The sequence below is a fragment of the Bacillus rossius genome, chromosome 5 (assembly GCF_032445375.1).
Source record: "Bacillus rossius redtenbacheri isolate Brsri chromosome 5, Brsri_v3, whole genome shotgun sequence".
NCBI lineage: Eukaryota > Metazoa > Arthropoda > Insecta > Phasmatodea > Bacillidae > Bacillus > Bacillus rossius.
This window is the reverse complement of record NC_086333.1, coordinates 38,403,120-38,419,543: the sequence shown is the minus strand read 5'-3', so window position 1 is coordinate 38,419,543 and position 16,424 is coordinate 38,403,120. Positions and strand designations below refer to the sequence as shown.

At 36.9% G+C, this 16,424-nt stretch overlaps 1 protein-coding gene across 2 annotated transcripts in view; it reads right to left on the bottom strand.

The window, feature by feature from the left end:
- LOC134531721 (saccharopine dehydrogenase-like oxidoreductase) overlaps positions 1-16,201 on the bottom strand; it is a 43,515-nt gene extending 27,314 nt beyond the window's left edge. The window contains exons 1-3 of one of the 2 annotated variants that reach the window (XM_063367558.1): positions 15,812-16,201; positions 6,840-7,058; positions 4,917-5,104 (exon numbers count right to left, since the gene is read on the bottom strand). In XM_063367558.1, the coding sequence (XP_063223628.1) occupies positions 4,917-5,104; positions 6,840-7,017 (366 nt within the window). In that variant the 5' untranslated portion in view covers positions 7,018-7,058; positions 15,812-16,201. The remainder of the gene's footprint in view (positions 1-4,916; positions 5,105-6,839; positions 7,059-15,811) is intronic. The other variant, XM_063367559.1, reaches the window with a different exon arrangement.
- Positions 16,202-16,424: the final 223 nt, after the last annotated feature.

The following is a 16,424-nucleotide window of genomic DNA, read 5'->3' as shown; positions in this document are numbered from 1 at the left end:
ATGTGCCTCTGGGGCCGTACCTTTATGAATAGGTTTCAGATTGCTGTCAATTATTTATTTTTATTTATTTATTTAATATTGTAACATGCCCACCAACAGCCGAGGGCTTTAGCGGTGGGCACAACACATATATACAAGGACAACATATAAACAATACAAACAAAATACAAACAAACAAGTAAAGTTAAAATGAGTATAACTATTAAAAATAAACATCAAAATATAAAATGCATAAAAAGAAAGAAATACAAAACATAGACATTACAGTATTACCTAGCTACACTTTCACAGATTAAGATGATCAATTTTATTGAAATTAGAAATGAGTCGAAAAATTATATCATTCTTTTTATGGTATGTACATAAGGTAGAAGTTAAACGGCTGTTAAATTGGGGAATTCTAATGCCAGTATTATCAAGAATGGACTTACAATTTAATTTTGAACAGTAACAGTTTTTAATAAAAGATTCCTTCCATTTTGCAACATTTCTCCGCCATCTCACACCATTCTTTGGACTCACTAATTGCAGGCAATTGTATTCTGTATGCTGGCTATACAACTATTGATATTGACAGTGAAAAAGAAAGTACTATTTGCTACTGGAGATAATTTAGTTGGTGTAGGGGTTTTCTCAGGGGTTTCACGTAAATTTCCGGTTGCACCAGAAATAGCAGTGTCTGAACTGTCCTCACCATTAGTTCCACCATCAACTTTGGGAGAATATGTTTTGACATAAAGTAAGTTTCACAGTCTTCAGAAGAAGCGCTACATATGTACGAGGAGGGAACAAAAAAAAACAACAGATTTTTGTCATAAAAAATTTATATATTACCTTTAATTACAAAATTCCTTCAATCACCTTCAAAGTACTCTCCATTATATGTGATGTTATTGTCAAGTCTTTTTAACCACTGTTTGAGGCACCTCTGGAACTATTCAACTTTGATATTCTCCAGTGCCCTATGCGAAACTGTTTTTTACCACCGCCACATCATCAAAATGCTTCCCTTTTAGATTTTTCTTCATTCTCGGGAACAGGAAAAAGTCACACGGGGCTAGGTCTGGCGAATATGGAGAGTGGGGAATGACAGACCACCCCTGACAGGCCAAATAGCGGTTCAATTGTAAGGCCGTGTGTGTGTGTGTGTGTGTGTGGGGGGGGGGGGGGGGGGGGGGGGCGTTTTCATGATGAAGGAACCAGTCACCTGATCGCCAAAGTTCCGGGCGTTTCCTCCTTGCATCCTCTCGTGAACGTCTTTAAAATTCCAAATAAAAGTGCTGGTTAACAGTCTGGCCAGGGGGGAACAAATTCCCAGTGCACAATTTCACTAACATCAAAAAAGACAACGATCATCGTCTTTACATTTGACCTCACTTGTCTTGCTTTTTTTTTGGTCTGGAGGAGTTACGAGTCTTCCTTCCACTGGCTTGCCGCTTGCTTGGTTTCTGGGTCAGTAAAACCACCTCTCATCACCTGTAATGACTTTGGTCAAAAAGTTTGGATCACTTTCAACCTCTTTTTTCAAGTCTTGGCTCAAATTCAATTGAATGTTTTTTGATCCTGTTTGAGAAGGCTAAGAACAAATTTAGCGGCAACAGTTCTCATTTACAAATCCTCAGTCAAAATCCGCTAGCACGAGCTCCAACTCACTCCTGTCTTTCTGAAATTTTGTTGATTGTGAAACGACGATCCTCGATTTTTTAGCGGATATTTTCAACGTGTTCATTGTTTCGAGATGTTGAAGGGCGCCCAGAACGAGCATGGTCTTCAACACTCATCTCACAATGTTTAAAGTACCCAAACCACTCAAAAACTTGTGTGCGGCTCATAGCATCCTCCTTGAAAGTCTGTTGAAGCATTTGGTAAGCTTCCGTTGCCGATTTCTCAAGCAGGAAACAAAATTTCAAAAACACTTTTTGTTCTTTTAAATCTGCCATAACAATTTCACAGGCGGAACATGAGAACAGTAAGAGAAAAACAATACTATGATCGAATGTTAACCTACAAACTGACACCGTCTGGGCAGCTGCTGAAGGTATCTACTAACCCCATCTAGCGGGAGAACTCTCTACTACGTCTTCAAATGGTAGCGCACTCTCATTCTTTTTTTTTTTGGGTCCCTCTCGTATTTGATGAAGAACTGGTAGATGAAGATCTGGTATGTGACAACACTTTAAGTTCTAGAACTTGAATACCTTGTAGAAGCTTCAGACACAGGAATCAGACAACTCAAATGTCCTGGATCAGAACAGAGAAAGGAATAACAGAACTAATTTTTAAAAAGTTTTTTAACAAATAACTTTCACATTTTTAACACTGCACTATAACTATGAACAGGGCTGCTACATTGTTTGGAATACAAAATTCCCAGACAATTCCAGGTTTTTCAGTCAATATGGAAAATATTCCAGACTGTACATGATTGTAATCGTACTTGGTAACTTATTTTGGAAAAATCTAAACTGCAATTTTGTTCCGGTATATTTGCAGCATGACTATCTGATAATTTGTAGAGGAGATGTCCTTTCAGAAAGTTAATCTCTTAGCAAAGAGTCAGTTTAAGTACTCTTTTTAATGAGTGTTTTAACTATATGCATTTATACTTCAAGCAGAACAAATAAATTAATGGTCAAAATTTGCCAAAAAAATGAATGAGAAAGTATGTTGTTTCATAAGTATGTATAATAATTCCAAAAATATAATTGACTTCTCTGACCTTTCCAGGGTACATGGGATTCCCTGACTTTTCCAGATTTTCCAGGTTTCCCTGACCATAGCAACCCTGTATGAAGATGCTGCTTATTAAGAGCTATGGTTCCTCTTAAAGACATTGAAACTGCAGACTCATTATCCATTATATTGCTTTGTCCCAACTGGTTCCTTTACAACAGCCTCCTTTGTTTCAGTAAATTTTATATCAGCCAGGGCTAGCTTCACTAACACTTTACCATGGAAAGATGTTATGGACTACAGAGATAAAAAAAAAAGAAGTGCTTCATTCAAGATTACATGAATTACTATCTTACTTATCCCAGCATTGGGTAGAACTTATTCCAACAATAATGGCACAACTAAAAATAATTGAATTACTTTTGTTTGAAAAAAAAAAAAAAAAAAAGAGAGATTCTTTGTGGCAAGAGTGATATAACAGCATTTAGTACAAAATTTCAAAATCCAATGATGTCTGTCATTTGTAGCAATAACATCACAAGTTGAAACAGAACAAATAAAAAAATAACTTCCCGGGGCAAGACTAATAAAAATAATAATAATACCTACACAACCTGAGTGGATTTTCAGTACATATTACATTATGTCTAATTAATACATTATGCATGAAATATTCTATGACATAATATAATTACTTTCATCACAACAAGGGGGTCACAACTCAAATTATGTCACTCTTGAATAATCACAACAACATGCACTCCATACAGAGCCATGGCCTCAACTCAAATCGTACTATGATGCTGCGTGCGCAAGAAACAAAATAAATAGTGGTAAGAACGATACAGCTGCTCTATCTTGCTGCGTAGTAGAACTTCAAATTTTGATATTCTACCAGTTAAAAGAGCATCAAGAACTACTACACTGGTACAAATAACTCAAAACTGGCTGTTCTTGAGTTATGACGTATTAAATGAGCTATATCTTTACAAGAATGTAACAATTGTTATGTTAGAAAGCTAAAATTTTTTAAGAGATGATTTTCATTCATATTGAAACGATTATTAAATATAATTGTTGTGGGAAAACTACTGAGTTCGTAAATGGATAACCCAATTAAAGTTTTTACTACACAGTTTTATTGATTACCAACATTTACATCACTAACAAATTATCTTCTAGAATGCCTAATAATCAATTACACTTAAAAATGTTTACTCCCCAGTCACTCGGTTTTTACACACTGCACACCTCGCTGGACCGCACCTCCGGCGCAACTCTCGCCGCAGCACACTTCGTGGACCTCCGTCGCGGGACTCTCACCGCCGACGCACTTCCCTTCGCCGAGGTTCTGCTCGACGCTTCGCTCGGAACTCTCGTCGCACCCGCGGCACTATCGCCACCCAAATATCGCCGAGAAACTCTCTCGCCCAGCCTGTCGCCCAGACTCCGCCACACCGCGGGTCTATCGCCACCCAGACTATCACCCCAGAACTGTCGCGGAGGCCGGCGTCCCGGGCTTATATAGAGCCCCACACCCTTACAGAAGTCACGAGCGCGGCTGGGGCCAGCCGCATTATCCCGCGCCGACCCGACGCCCGAAGCATTGAGAAAAGCATCGGCAGCTCGCGCGGGATTCCCAATTACTGCCAGGTGACAGGTAGCGGCGCTGAGGTTGGGCACCGCACGGGGATCGGAGGGGAGGAGGGGGGTAGCGATGACCCTTGTAATCCGCCAGGTGCGCGTGGCATGTCTCACGTTAGCTGCGGCCACTTGACGTCAGAGGCCATGTGGGGCCGCCAGCCAGTTCCGAACCTTCACGCACCGCGGCCCTGCTTGCGTTCGTAACAATATGATTTAAGAAGTCTCAACTATTTATTTTTAATGTGAACCTACTTAAGTGAGGTGTTCAAAAATATTAGGAAGTTATCAATAAAATTACTGCATATTTTACATCCAGCTCTACATATGTGCAGTTTGTGACTTTTTTGTGACCAGAATAGATACACTGATACTACTGAAAAGCTGATGTCTTATATGCCAGAAACGATGATGTGACAAGTACAATTGAACTAAGAGCAACCCAAAATTTGTGCATGGTGTACACATTAAATTGTTGTTCAAATGGACCAAGTAACATGTGGAGCCAAACTTTACAAGATAGCACATAAAATGAAGATTAAATGGCAAAACTTTTCTCGAATGGCCAGATAAAACACAAGAAACGCAAACATGGATCTCACCTGTGGTTCCCCGGTGACATCCACGTAATGTGCACCCGCATCAACGCACGCCTTCACAACTGCCTCTCCGTGGAAGACGTACGGCCCGACACAGTTGATCACAACACGGACCTGGCCGGCCATCTTCCTCAGGGACTCGTCATCCTTCACATCTGCGACAGATATGGGTATCTTGCTCAGATCAACCCCTGAAAGAAAACACAAACTACTTAATATGTTGAGGAAGAAAAGTGTGATGTAGTTGTCAGAGATACCACTTGCTATAAATTTCATTACAATACACAAAAGAGCAAGAACATATTTAATATAATTTTATTTTACATTTGTAACATGCCCACCAATAGCCGGAGGCTTTTGTGGTGTACACAACACATACTTATGGACACGACACATACGTACAGAGAAACAGGTGACAAGTGACAAGTGACAAGTGGAAAGTGTGGATAGTGGTCAAATGACCATATAACAGAGGGTCAAAGTCACAAACATAAAGTGTAATAGCTAGCTAAATCATAACAGCATATCCAACAAACCATACTAAAACAGTAATATGGCTTCCATTTGAACTTCCGGCAGCTTTATGGCATCAGTGCTGCTATCTAGTGGCAGACAAATAACTTGGTAGCTCAGTCAATGGTGTTACCAATATATACTGGCGGACAATTGATTTTATTTTTGTGTTACCATTGTTATAAAATAGAAGTATTGAAATTTTCATAAGATATCTGATATTCAGTATTATCAATAAAAATAAGAAAGTTACTCTATAGCTTCACATATTTTAAATAAAATTCAATACACTTTGAAAGATTATACAGGGGACAGGCCAAGGAGTGGACAATCAAAACGTTTTTCTCATGTGTTCTCAAGTAAATACTATTTGTTTTTAATAAAATATAGGATTAATGCAATTCCTTACATAATTAACTACTACTGTAGGTAATTTTATCAGGAAATGTTTTTGATTTTGACATCATAAAATCAGAAGGACATCGTTTCTACCCCGTTTTTTTGGCAATCACCTACATGCAATTTTCCTTAGACGTTTCTGCCTAAAGTTTTGGAAAGTAAATAAAAGTAAAAAATCAATAAATTTTGTTGCTCATACACTGAAGGATAACGTAAATATAAATAGGGATAATGGTATTTTATTATTTTTGCAAAAAAGTTAAATATAACAATTATGATGTTGAAATGCTGTCCATGTGGGACGTGTGCTATCGCCCATTGTGAAAAGGTGAGCCACAATTGTACAATATTTTGTTCAGGCATTATTATATTGTTGTCATATTATAACTGCACTTTAATTTTACCAAATAATATATGTAACTGCTTGTATTGAATTAACTTATGTCTGTTCCTTAAATGTTTTGTTAATACACAATAATTCAAGTCTCTGGTTGTTCCATTAGTGAACTTGTACACAGGTGAGTGTTCCAAAACTTTCCTATGGCAATAGAGTGTTCCAAAATAGACCTTATCCATTTTTGAAATGAATGTACTATTTTATAAGATACTGACAGAAGATTATTTTAATGATGTCCGGTACAATCCAATAATAATAAACTTTCAAAGAAAGCCTACTTTTTAACATTTCAAATGTGCCAAAGTTTTTAAACATTTTTTTGTTGCAAATATCATGAAAACCCATAATGTGGAGAAAGGGCTCTTTTGGAACTATACAACTCAGTTGTAAATTGCTACAAATGTTGATTTTAAGAATAAACCACAAATGATTTAAGTATAAGTCATTCACGTCTATTATGTGGTAGTTTTATCCCTTATTTAAATGGCCAGATCAGCTTAGCCTTTTGTCACTGGCTTTAGTTGTACACAGATTTTAATGAGCTAGATTGAACTATTTTTCAAACATTTTTTTAATGCTATGTCGATTGTAGAGGAATCTTTACAGAAGCTGCTTACCTGTCTTCTTCGATAATTTAGACAGGACAGCACTCAGTTTATCCACGTTCCTACCGGCAACCCCCCATTTCAGGTTGCCAACCTCTTGGCTAAACTCCAGCAATTTTTCCACGGCAAACCCGCCAGTGACTCCGCTGGCTCCAAAGACCACCACGTCCAACTTGGAACTTGACGCCATCCCTAGTAGTGGTCTAGTATGGGTCTTTCACGAGCTGTAGCCTGCAACAGCACAAGCAACCAGGGTCACGTCACTACAGACTTCAAGTTAGTTTTGAAAAGTCACATCATCCAGCTTCCACCACAGCTGTCTAGATTCAATGTCCGGTGAGGTCACACCTCACACCCACATGGTGACTGGGTTTTCTTGGGGTACTCACATTTCCTCCACCCTTTCACTCCGCGAATGATCCACCATCTTTCATCCCCCCTCATCCAAGCATATCTAGGAAACTAAGGACCCAGGGCAAAACATTTTGTCGGCCCCCTTCCCCATCACCTAATGTACAAATTTTCAAACTCCACAGTAAAAAAATTTTTTTTAAGACTAAAAAGGTACCATGGCCATAGCTGAAAAAGTGATCTGGGAAAAAATTGCATAACTTGTAAGGTTTCGAATGAATTTTGTTAGCCATAGAATTAAAATTTTTGCAAGACTATCAGGGTAAACACAAGCATAAAGAAATATTTCGGAACTCAACCGGCTCCCCCCTGATGCTCGGCCGGGCATCAGGGTCCCCCCCCCAACCACCCATGCCCTCATCTCCTCTAATGATTATGTTAACAAGATGTTTGACCATAATGCATTCAATCATGCATTCTACTGATTTAAATACTTTTGCAATATTAAAAAAAAAATCTTTCTACGACCTTAAGAATTTTACATTTCATACAGCATTGTAAACATATGACCCAATAAGCTGGTAAGCTTGGCATGTGTTAGGTAAGACTTTCTTTACTGTGTTCAGTATTGGTCACTTAAATTATTTAATTTTATTATAAGAAAGGCAAATAAAGACAAGAACGGGGTCCAGATCCTACCCTCTTAAAACCATAAACTATATGCAACTTTGCCCATTAGGCTTAATCTACTCGAATTTGTATCTATAATAACAGTAATTACATAGGTACTACATGCCCAAGCCAACTGTGGTCCCGGGAAAAATGTGAACTACCCAAGGTCAGACGGACCCCTCCCTCCGCCGTCATCCCTTCCGCCACACTGTCTCCTCCCTTTCCCTAGTCCACCTCAATGGTCGAAGCACGTCATGTCACGGGTGGGACGGCAAGTAGAGTTGTTACCATAAGTCACGACACAGTGCGCGGACACGGGCGTATCGGTGTTCAAGTATTTCACGGATCCTTTGAAAGCGGAGCAAGCTTTCGAAGCGTGCGTGACTGTAATATAACATGTATTGACAAATGGCATCGGGCAGTACAACAAAACACAAAACTATACATATCCAGTGCAGGGAAGTGATTAGCAATGTGATTGCATTTTGTGATCAGGAGAAGGCATCAGGCAAACTTACCCATCCATTATGTAATGCAACAAAGCGTGTGGCCGCAGCGACAGGGAAATTGAAAGGAACAATATGCAAAATTAGAAAAGAAAGTAAAGAAGCCGCTATCAGTGGGGGAATTTTGCGCACAACAGGAAAGAAAAGAAAAGAAAAGCAAGTAGTAACAAGATAACAGTTGATGAGTTTGACCTTAGGGTAATACGGCGCACCGTACAACAATTTTATACGGTGAAAGAAGAGGTTCCAATACTTAATAAGCTTCTTACAGTGTTACAAGAAGAAATCAATTTCCCTGGACAAAAAGAAAATTTGAGAAAAATCCTCCATAAATTGGGTTTCCGGTTCACAAAATGCAAGAATAAAAGGAAAATATTAATGGAATGCAATGAAATTGTTGCTTGTAGGGGAAAATATTTACGTCGAATGAAAGCAAATGAGCAGGCTGGTGAAAAGAAAATAAATAATAGTTTAAAAAACTAATAAACACGCTTTATATATAAAACCAAACTAAAAAATAAAAAATAAATTTTAATAAATTTTAATAAATTTGAATTAAGAATAGTGTAAAATTTTTAATAAATATAAATTAATAATAGTGTATATAAGAAAAAAATGTATTTTATTTTTAAAAAAAAAAGCAAGGTGTGCTTTTTTTTATAGATATTATTGAAATGATCATCCTTCTACTCATATATGTCAATAAAATATTTATAACTATTGACACCATGCACCCCAAGCTTTTTTTAAATAAAATACATTATTTTCTTGTATACACTATTATTAATTTATATTTATTAAAAGTTTTTACACTATTCTTAATTCAAATTTATTAAAATTTATTTTCTATTTTTTAGTTTGGTTTTATATATAAAGCGTATTTTTTAGTTTTTTATACTATTATTTATTTTCTACTTTTTAGTTTGGTTTATTTATAATTTAAAGTGATACTTCTTTATCGACGTACGAAAGAAATTTTATAACAATGTAAAAAAAACTTGATAGTTATTACATCAATTTACTATTAAACTAGATTTTGAATAGATATTGGCTGCAGTTAAAATAAAATCGATAAATATTGTTTTATCTCAGAAGTGTCTCTAGATGTACCTTCAGGTTATCACAACATTTCTTACTGCACGACTGCGCTTCATGGCCATCGATTCAACCAGGTAATCATCCTTACATGTTGCGTACACTTATGAATGCATGTGTATACTCCTTGCTTCCGCAGCAAACGGTATTCCCCTACTGCCAACCTCTCCTCATTCCCCACCCCTCTCTCACTGCGACACTAGCGCTCCCGTCACTCCCCTCCTCGGGACCACAGTTGGCTTGGGCATATAGTAACTAGTTAATTTATACTGCAGTGTACATGAAGTTTAATAACCTAATGCAATCAGTCCAAGTAAATTTAATACTTCATTAATAATTTGTTACTTCTTTATTTCCGGAAATCCCAACTTAAAAGTGTTTCAGTGTGTGTGTGTGTGTGTGTGTGTGTGTATGTGTGTATGGATGTGTATGTATATGTATACATGTGTATGTGTATATGTATGTGTATGTACCTTTACTGTTGATGTAAACACTGTCGAAATAATACCAATTTTATGATGTAATAAGGGTTAAAAAAAGTTTTTTTTTTTTTTTTAAATGAAACAATCTGTTTTTTGTTTACACCACTGGTTTTTTATTACACCAGTTATTTTGGTTCTCAGCATAAACAAATGAAAGCCATACAACATCCCGCTTTCTGCCACTCATTTTAAACCAGAAAAGTTATAATATCAAAGAACTGAAGCCCAGCAAACCTGCACATCTGACTGGAAGTTAACCACAGAAAGGGTATTTCCCCACATAAGAAGAATTCTCCATAGGATGGGTGTTTCCCAGAGAAAGGGGATTTAAAGTACAGTCAGGGAATTTCCACAAAATAGGATTTTTTTAAAATATTAAATTTATTTATTTTTACTTTTAAAAACAACCACTTGATTTAAACCAAGGTTTAAACTGTGGTTTAAACCATTGTGGTTAAATCAGCCAACCTTAGGTGTAATACTATAGAAAAAATACTTGTTTACAAGCCTTCAAATACTATAGCCACCCTCTCTTGAGCCAACATGTTGCTTTATCTCTGCAGAGTTCATTATTTTCAGTATTGTATTTACTTACAGATTACGTTTGGGTTTATTAGAAGCTTTTGTTATGTTTCTAAAACATTGTGTATTGTTTTGGGAAAAGGAAGGTCAAGACCGGTGCATGACACTTCTGCGCCTATTTTCTAGCCATTTTATCAGTTACAGAGAAGTTCTGGTGCTTTCTCTATGTATTCTTATGACGGGAAAATCGGCTGGTTTTAACTCTCACAGGAGAAGGTAAAATTTACCAGGGTTCTGTGCTAGTCAATCAGAAAGAGCTTTGTGAATTTTCATGTATGTTTTTTTTACAGAAAAGCCTTGATGCAAGTGTAAGGTAATTTTTATCCTTTTGTGTCCTCTACAGAGAAGCGGTGTTGTGATTGGTCAGTGAGATCACACAGCTGCCACTTCCCTGTGTGGTTGTGTAGCCTCATCAGTCATTGTTCGAGCGCTAAAGTCGATAGGACGCACATTTGGTGGCTTACCATAAAATATTATGAGTGCTAAGAGAAGGACATTTTCACATATGGGGTTTCCAGACATTTATTAAGAAATAGGCCCCCGACGCGAGGCACACGTCCAAACTCAGGCTCGGTTCCCCTTCCTCCAGTACCTAGGTAACGAAATTGCTGAGGGAAAGTTTTTCGTTAAAGCACAGAACTTGATGAGCGATCTGCAGAAGTACGCGAGTGTTCTCTTTCAGCCAAATCATGTGTCAGACATGTAGTTATCAGGAGAAAATTAATTTGAAACTCTTTTATTTGAAAACAATCATCAACAGTTTTGAGTAAATTAATAATCATAAGACAGAACTTTACCCCCAACTACCAGCAAACCCGATGCAACGTTTTAAAAGAGTTTTCTGTATGTGCATGGAATGATCGTCATCTTCGCCAAGCACAATTGTGACTTGTCACAGGTTTAGGGATAACTATGACAAATAGTAATAATATTTTTCCAATCAGTGATTTTGATCTCAAAACAGATCTGGAACATTTGCAATTTTTTTTTCTGGCTGTAATTGTACGGTTAAGCAGCTCTTTTACATCCATACAGGGGTGAGTAAAGCTGAGGATGTGAAGTTTGATTATCACAGCTTTTGCACTTGCCAATAATCTCATAATCACGTTAATGCAACTTTAGAGATTTTGCAATTACTGCTGGCTATAGAAACAATGACTTTTCAGCTTTTTTTTTATGGTGGGGGAGGAGATTATGAATCCTAGAGGGGTAGATATGGGTGTATGCGTAAGTTATGGATCCTTGAACGTTTACTTTTATCCATAATCAGTCTTTTGAATATAGTGGCCATTAACTGCCCATACCATTTTTTATTTTGTTCATAAATATAAAATTTGTACTGATTTTATGAAGTAGTGACCATGTAAATTAGCATGATATTGCATAATTATTTGAATATTTCACTGAATTCAAAGAAATACAAGCACAATCCATGCTAAGGATTTACAGAACCTCAGAAATATGTGAAATTTTTTCTCCTTGTGTTTTTGTGCACTGCTGTAATTTATAGATATTCTTGACAAAGTCTAGGTCAACATTGTTCTTGATATTTAATGGGTTGGCTACATAAGTGTAGACATGGGTAGGTTTCCCATGCTGTTGTCCATGTAAATAAAGATTGAGTGTTATTAACAGAGGTCAGCCACATTTAAAATACATTGAAAACAACATAAAATGCCTAAAAAAAATATTTTTTAGTAGCAAATTAAATATAAAAACATTGCTCGTGAAATTCCATTACATCAAAGGAAATATTATCCAAAACCACTGTAAATTAACTTTTCTACGAAATATAAAAGTAGAGAAAACTTTGAATGTAAATAATATATCGTACAAAACTTTACCAGTTTGCTTTCCTAAAGCATAAGCAAAGTGATTGCAGTGGCCACTTTGGCTACTTATAACTTTGGTTGCTTGAATGACTACCCCCCCTCCCCCCCTCGTCACCTCCACAGATCCCTTGCATCTCTCACCCCTAGCATTCCTTCCTCCAGCCCATCCCACTCCCTCACAAAGAAGGCGTACCTCCTTCTTTCCGTATATCCTCTGGTGCTTACACCCATGATCTCTCTGCCCTCTATACCCACCCAGTTCCCAGCTGTCACCATCCCTCCCCCCTCAACCAATATCACCTTAAGCAGACTGACTAACCTTTCCACTTAAAAGTTTCCTACCCCAACTCAGTAATTTCCCACAGAATGTACATTTCCCACCCCTGGCCCAGCCCTTATACCAATCACCCACCTCGCTACTCTACGTTGCACCTTCTCCAACTCCCTTACCTCAGTCACTGGCTAAGGATCCCACATCACAGCTGCATACTTCATCATTGGCCTTACCAACATGGAGTATGCCTTTTCCCTTACCCTCCTCTATGCTATACACAGGGTCCTGCCAAGTAACCCACGTGCCCTCCCCCTTGCTCTACACACACTGAACCTGACTTGCCCAACCCAACACTACAAGTACTGCACCTAAAATTCTTTTTATTTTTATTTTATCATGTTAGTTCATTGTGTAAAGTGTTTTAGGTGATTTTCTCTCATCACGGTTTTTCCGTAAATAAAATAATAAAATTCGGAAAATATCTTTCTCAAACACTAAAGTCGTTCCTCTATTTACCCTGTAAACAGTGTTTCTTAATTCCTACTGGTTTCTTAGAAATTACTGTTTATACTTCACATATGCAGTGAAGCGGCCGCCGCCATGTTGTGCTTTAATTGTGTTGCCGATCCTATGGTTTTTCATACATAAGAACGTATATATTTTTGATTTGGATGTTGTAACGCAATGAAACGTAAATAATAACTTTAAAAAAATTACGATAGTCCCTACTGTGCATCCAAACCCAAGCGTCAACCTTAAAAGGGATTTTTTTTAGCAGTATGGAGGTGCGAAGCATGGTAGCACGTAGGCTCGTTCTACAATGATATGGAGACGGATCATATAAATGGAGACAGATTTCCCAGAACATTTTACTATTGCATGTCTGTTGCTTCGACAATGTACAGAAACATAAAAATGGCAACTAATGAGACTGCATTTCAAGGTTACAAAATATTAATTTTACTAAAAAATACATTATGCTTCAAGACCATAACATGGACAGAATTTAAATATATTATGATGATAAACCACAAAGTCAAAATATAACACTAGGTATGCTTGTACTTCAAACCATTTTTAATGTATTTAGAACATAAAACAAACAAAGCTACCACCGCAGCCAAATATTGGTCGTAAGGAGCAATATAAACGAAGAGCTCTGCAAGGCCGAACTAATCCGTATGGGTCCGTCTCCGTCTGCGTGCTAATGTAAAAACTCTGTTCCATGAGATCCGTCTCCGTTTACATGATCCATCTCCATTTCCGTGTCATTGTATAACGGGCCTTAACCTGACATATAAAATGAATTGTCATTGAGTGTATAAAACGTAATAATTCCTTTTATACGACAGGATACGTGCTAATGCACATAAGTTGGCGATTCGCACCTTCATACGGTAAATATTTACTTGGGCGGTATTTCCGAAAAAAAATGTTAAAAATCCGAAAATACCTTTATTAGACGCTCTTCAACTTCCTCTTTTCATTAAAAGTGGCGGAGGTAAGAAATTCCAAATACTTTAGGAGATATCGAATTTTTAAATTTCATCATATGTAGTTGAGCGGTATTTGCAAAAAAAAATGTTAAAAATCCGAATATACCTTTATCATATGCTCTTCAACTTCCTCTTTTCATTAAAAGCGGCGGAGATAAGAAATTCCAAATACTTTAGGAGATATCAAATTTTTAATTTTGCAATACAAGACCTGTGGAACCATTCGAGCGGCGCCATTTTTGTTATTTTGCCGTGTGTTCGTGAATACGTGAATCGTGAATGCGTAATTAATATAAATGGTTGATTAGGTCAGGTCAGTTACATTATTAATACTTTCAAACTAAGCCGACATTAAAAATTATTTTGTGAATTAATTTTAATGGCTGTTTAGTTTTAAAATATTTATAATGTAACTGACCTGACCAAACAAACCCGGACAGAGGGTGAACAGTAAACTAAAATGGTCGATTAGGTCAGGTCAGTTACATTATAAATACTTTCAAACTAAGGTGATATTAAAAATAATGTGAATTAATTTTAATTATTCTTTAGTCTTAAATTATTTATAATGTAACTGACCTTACCTAACACACCCGTAACAAAGAATGTACAGTAACAACTCACGTAATTTTTTTTGTTACTTATTACTTGCGCAACAATATCAAAATAACAAATAAGACTTTAAAATTAGAAACGTTAAAAACTCACCTAAGTTGGAGGCGGTAATTAAACACCGTTTTAAACAATAATTGAACTAAATAATCACGTATTAAGTAGTTCATTTGAATTCTGGCCTATCACGAACAATCACGTGACATCATTATCCAATAAAAAAACAGATACTCGTACGTAAACAAGAAACAATGGTGCACGCACGCCACAGGAATGCGCTGGTTTTGTGCTGAAAATTAAAAATTCGATATCTCCTAAAGTATTTGGAATTTCTAATCTCCGCCGCTTTTAATGAAAAGAGGAAGTTGAAGAGCATATAATAAAGGTATTTTCGGATTTTTAACATTTTTTTTCGCAAATACCGCTCAACTACATATGAAGAAATTTAAAAATTCGATATCTCCTAAAGTATTTGGAATTTCTAATCTCCGCCGCTTTTAATGAAAAGAGGAAGTTGAAGAGCATTAAATAAAGGTATTTTCGGATTTTTAACATTTTTTTTTCGGAAATACCGCCCAAGTAAATATTTACCCTTCATACTGCTAAAACAAAAACACTGTTAGATAAAGGTTGATGCCTGGGTTTAAATGCATAGTGGGGACTCATAATTTTTTTGTTATTATTTTCGTTACATTGCGGTACAATATCCTAATAAAAAATATACACGTACTTATGGAAAACCACATTATCGGCGGTCGCTTCACTGCATAGGCTATCAAATATGTACAAATAAAAACTGTAATTTTTCAGAAACCAGTAGGAATTAAGAAACACAGTTTACAGGGTAAATGGAGAGTAATTATCGGACATCGCGGCTTTTTAGAACGGATAGAAAAGATTAGAAAACATATTTTTCACACACTAGACACGTCCCTAAACGTACCCTAAAAAGATGGTTTCTTAGATTCCTACTGGTTCGTGAAAAATAACATTTTAAAGCCTACATTACAATACCATTATATTATTATATACCATTATGTATGGTCTATTGAATGAAATACAAAATCAAATAAAAATCTAACCTTTGTTTTCAAACTGCAGATGCAAGTCACTGTTTACTTGCATTTGTTTATTTCCTTTTTAGCAAAACAGTAGCCAACTTAGGAAATTTAATAATTCGCTTATTCTATCTTATATATTATTGAAGTCTATCCCTGGATCCTGAAGGCCAAATCCTGATGTCATGATATTATTTGCTTGACCCTGTGGTACATGATGCTTGATGGCATGATTCTGATTGCTTGATCCTGTTGTATATGATGATTGCTGTTTTTAATTCAGTATGTCGGTATAACCTGTACAATAAAATAAATAGACATAGAATAATAAATCTGACGCCACTCCCGCTGCCTGTCTAAGTTTTTTAAGTAATGACATCGTACGGCCGAAGGCCGCTCCAAAGCCCGACCTGCACCCGCCAGTACTCGGCTCCGCTAACGGAAAGCGCCCCTAGCCATGACCCACCCAAGTCAAGTGAGCGGACCGCAGCCCCAAGGTAGAGAATAGCGAACCATTTCTACTTACACATGCAATGCACTCACCGTGCCTACAAAATTCCCCACGTAATAATAACGTAATCAAAAACAAACAAAAGCCCCTAATTAATAAAGTGCGACGTAGGAGTGCCCGGCTCAC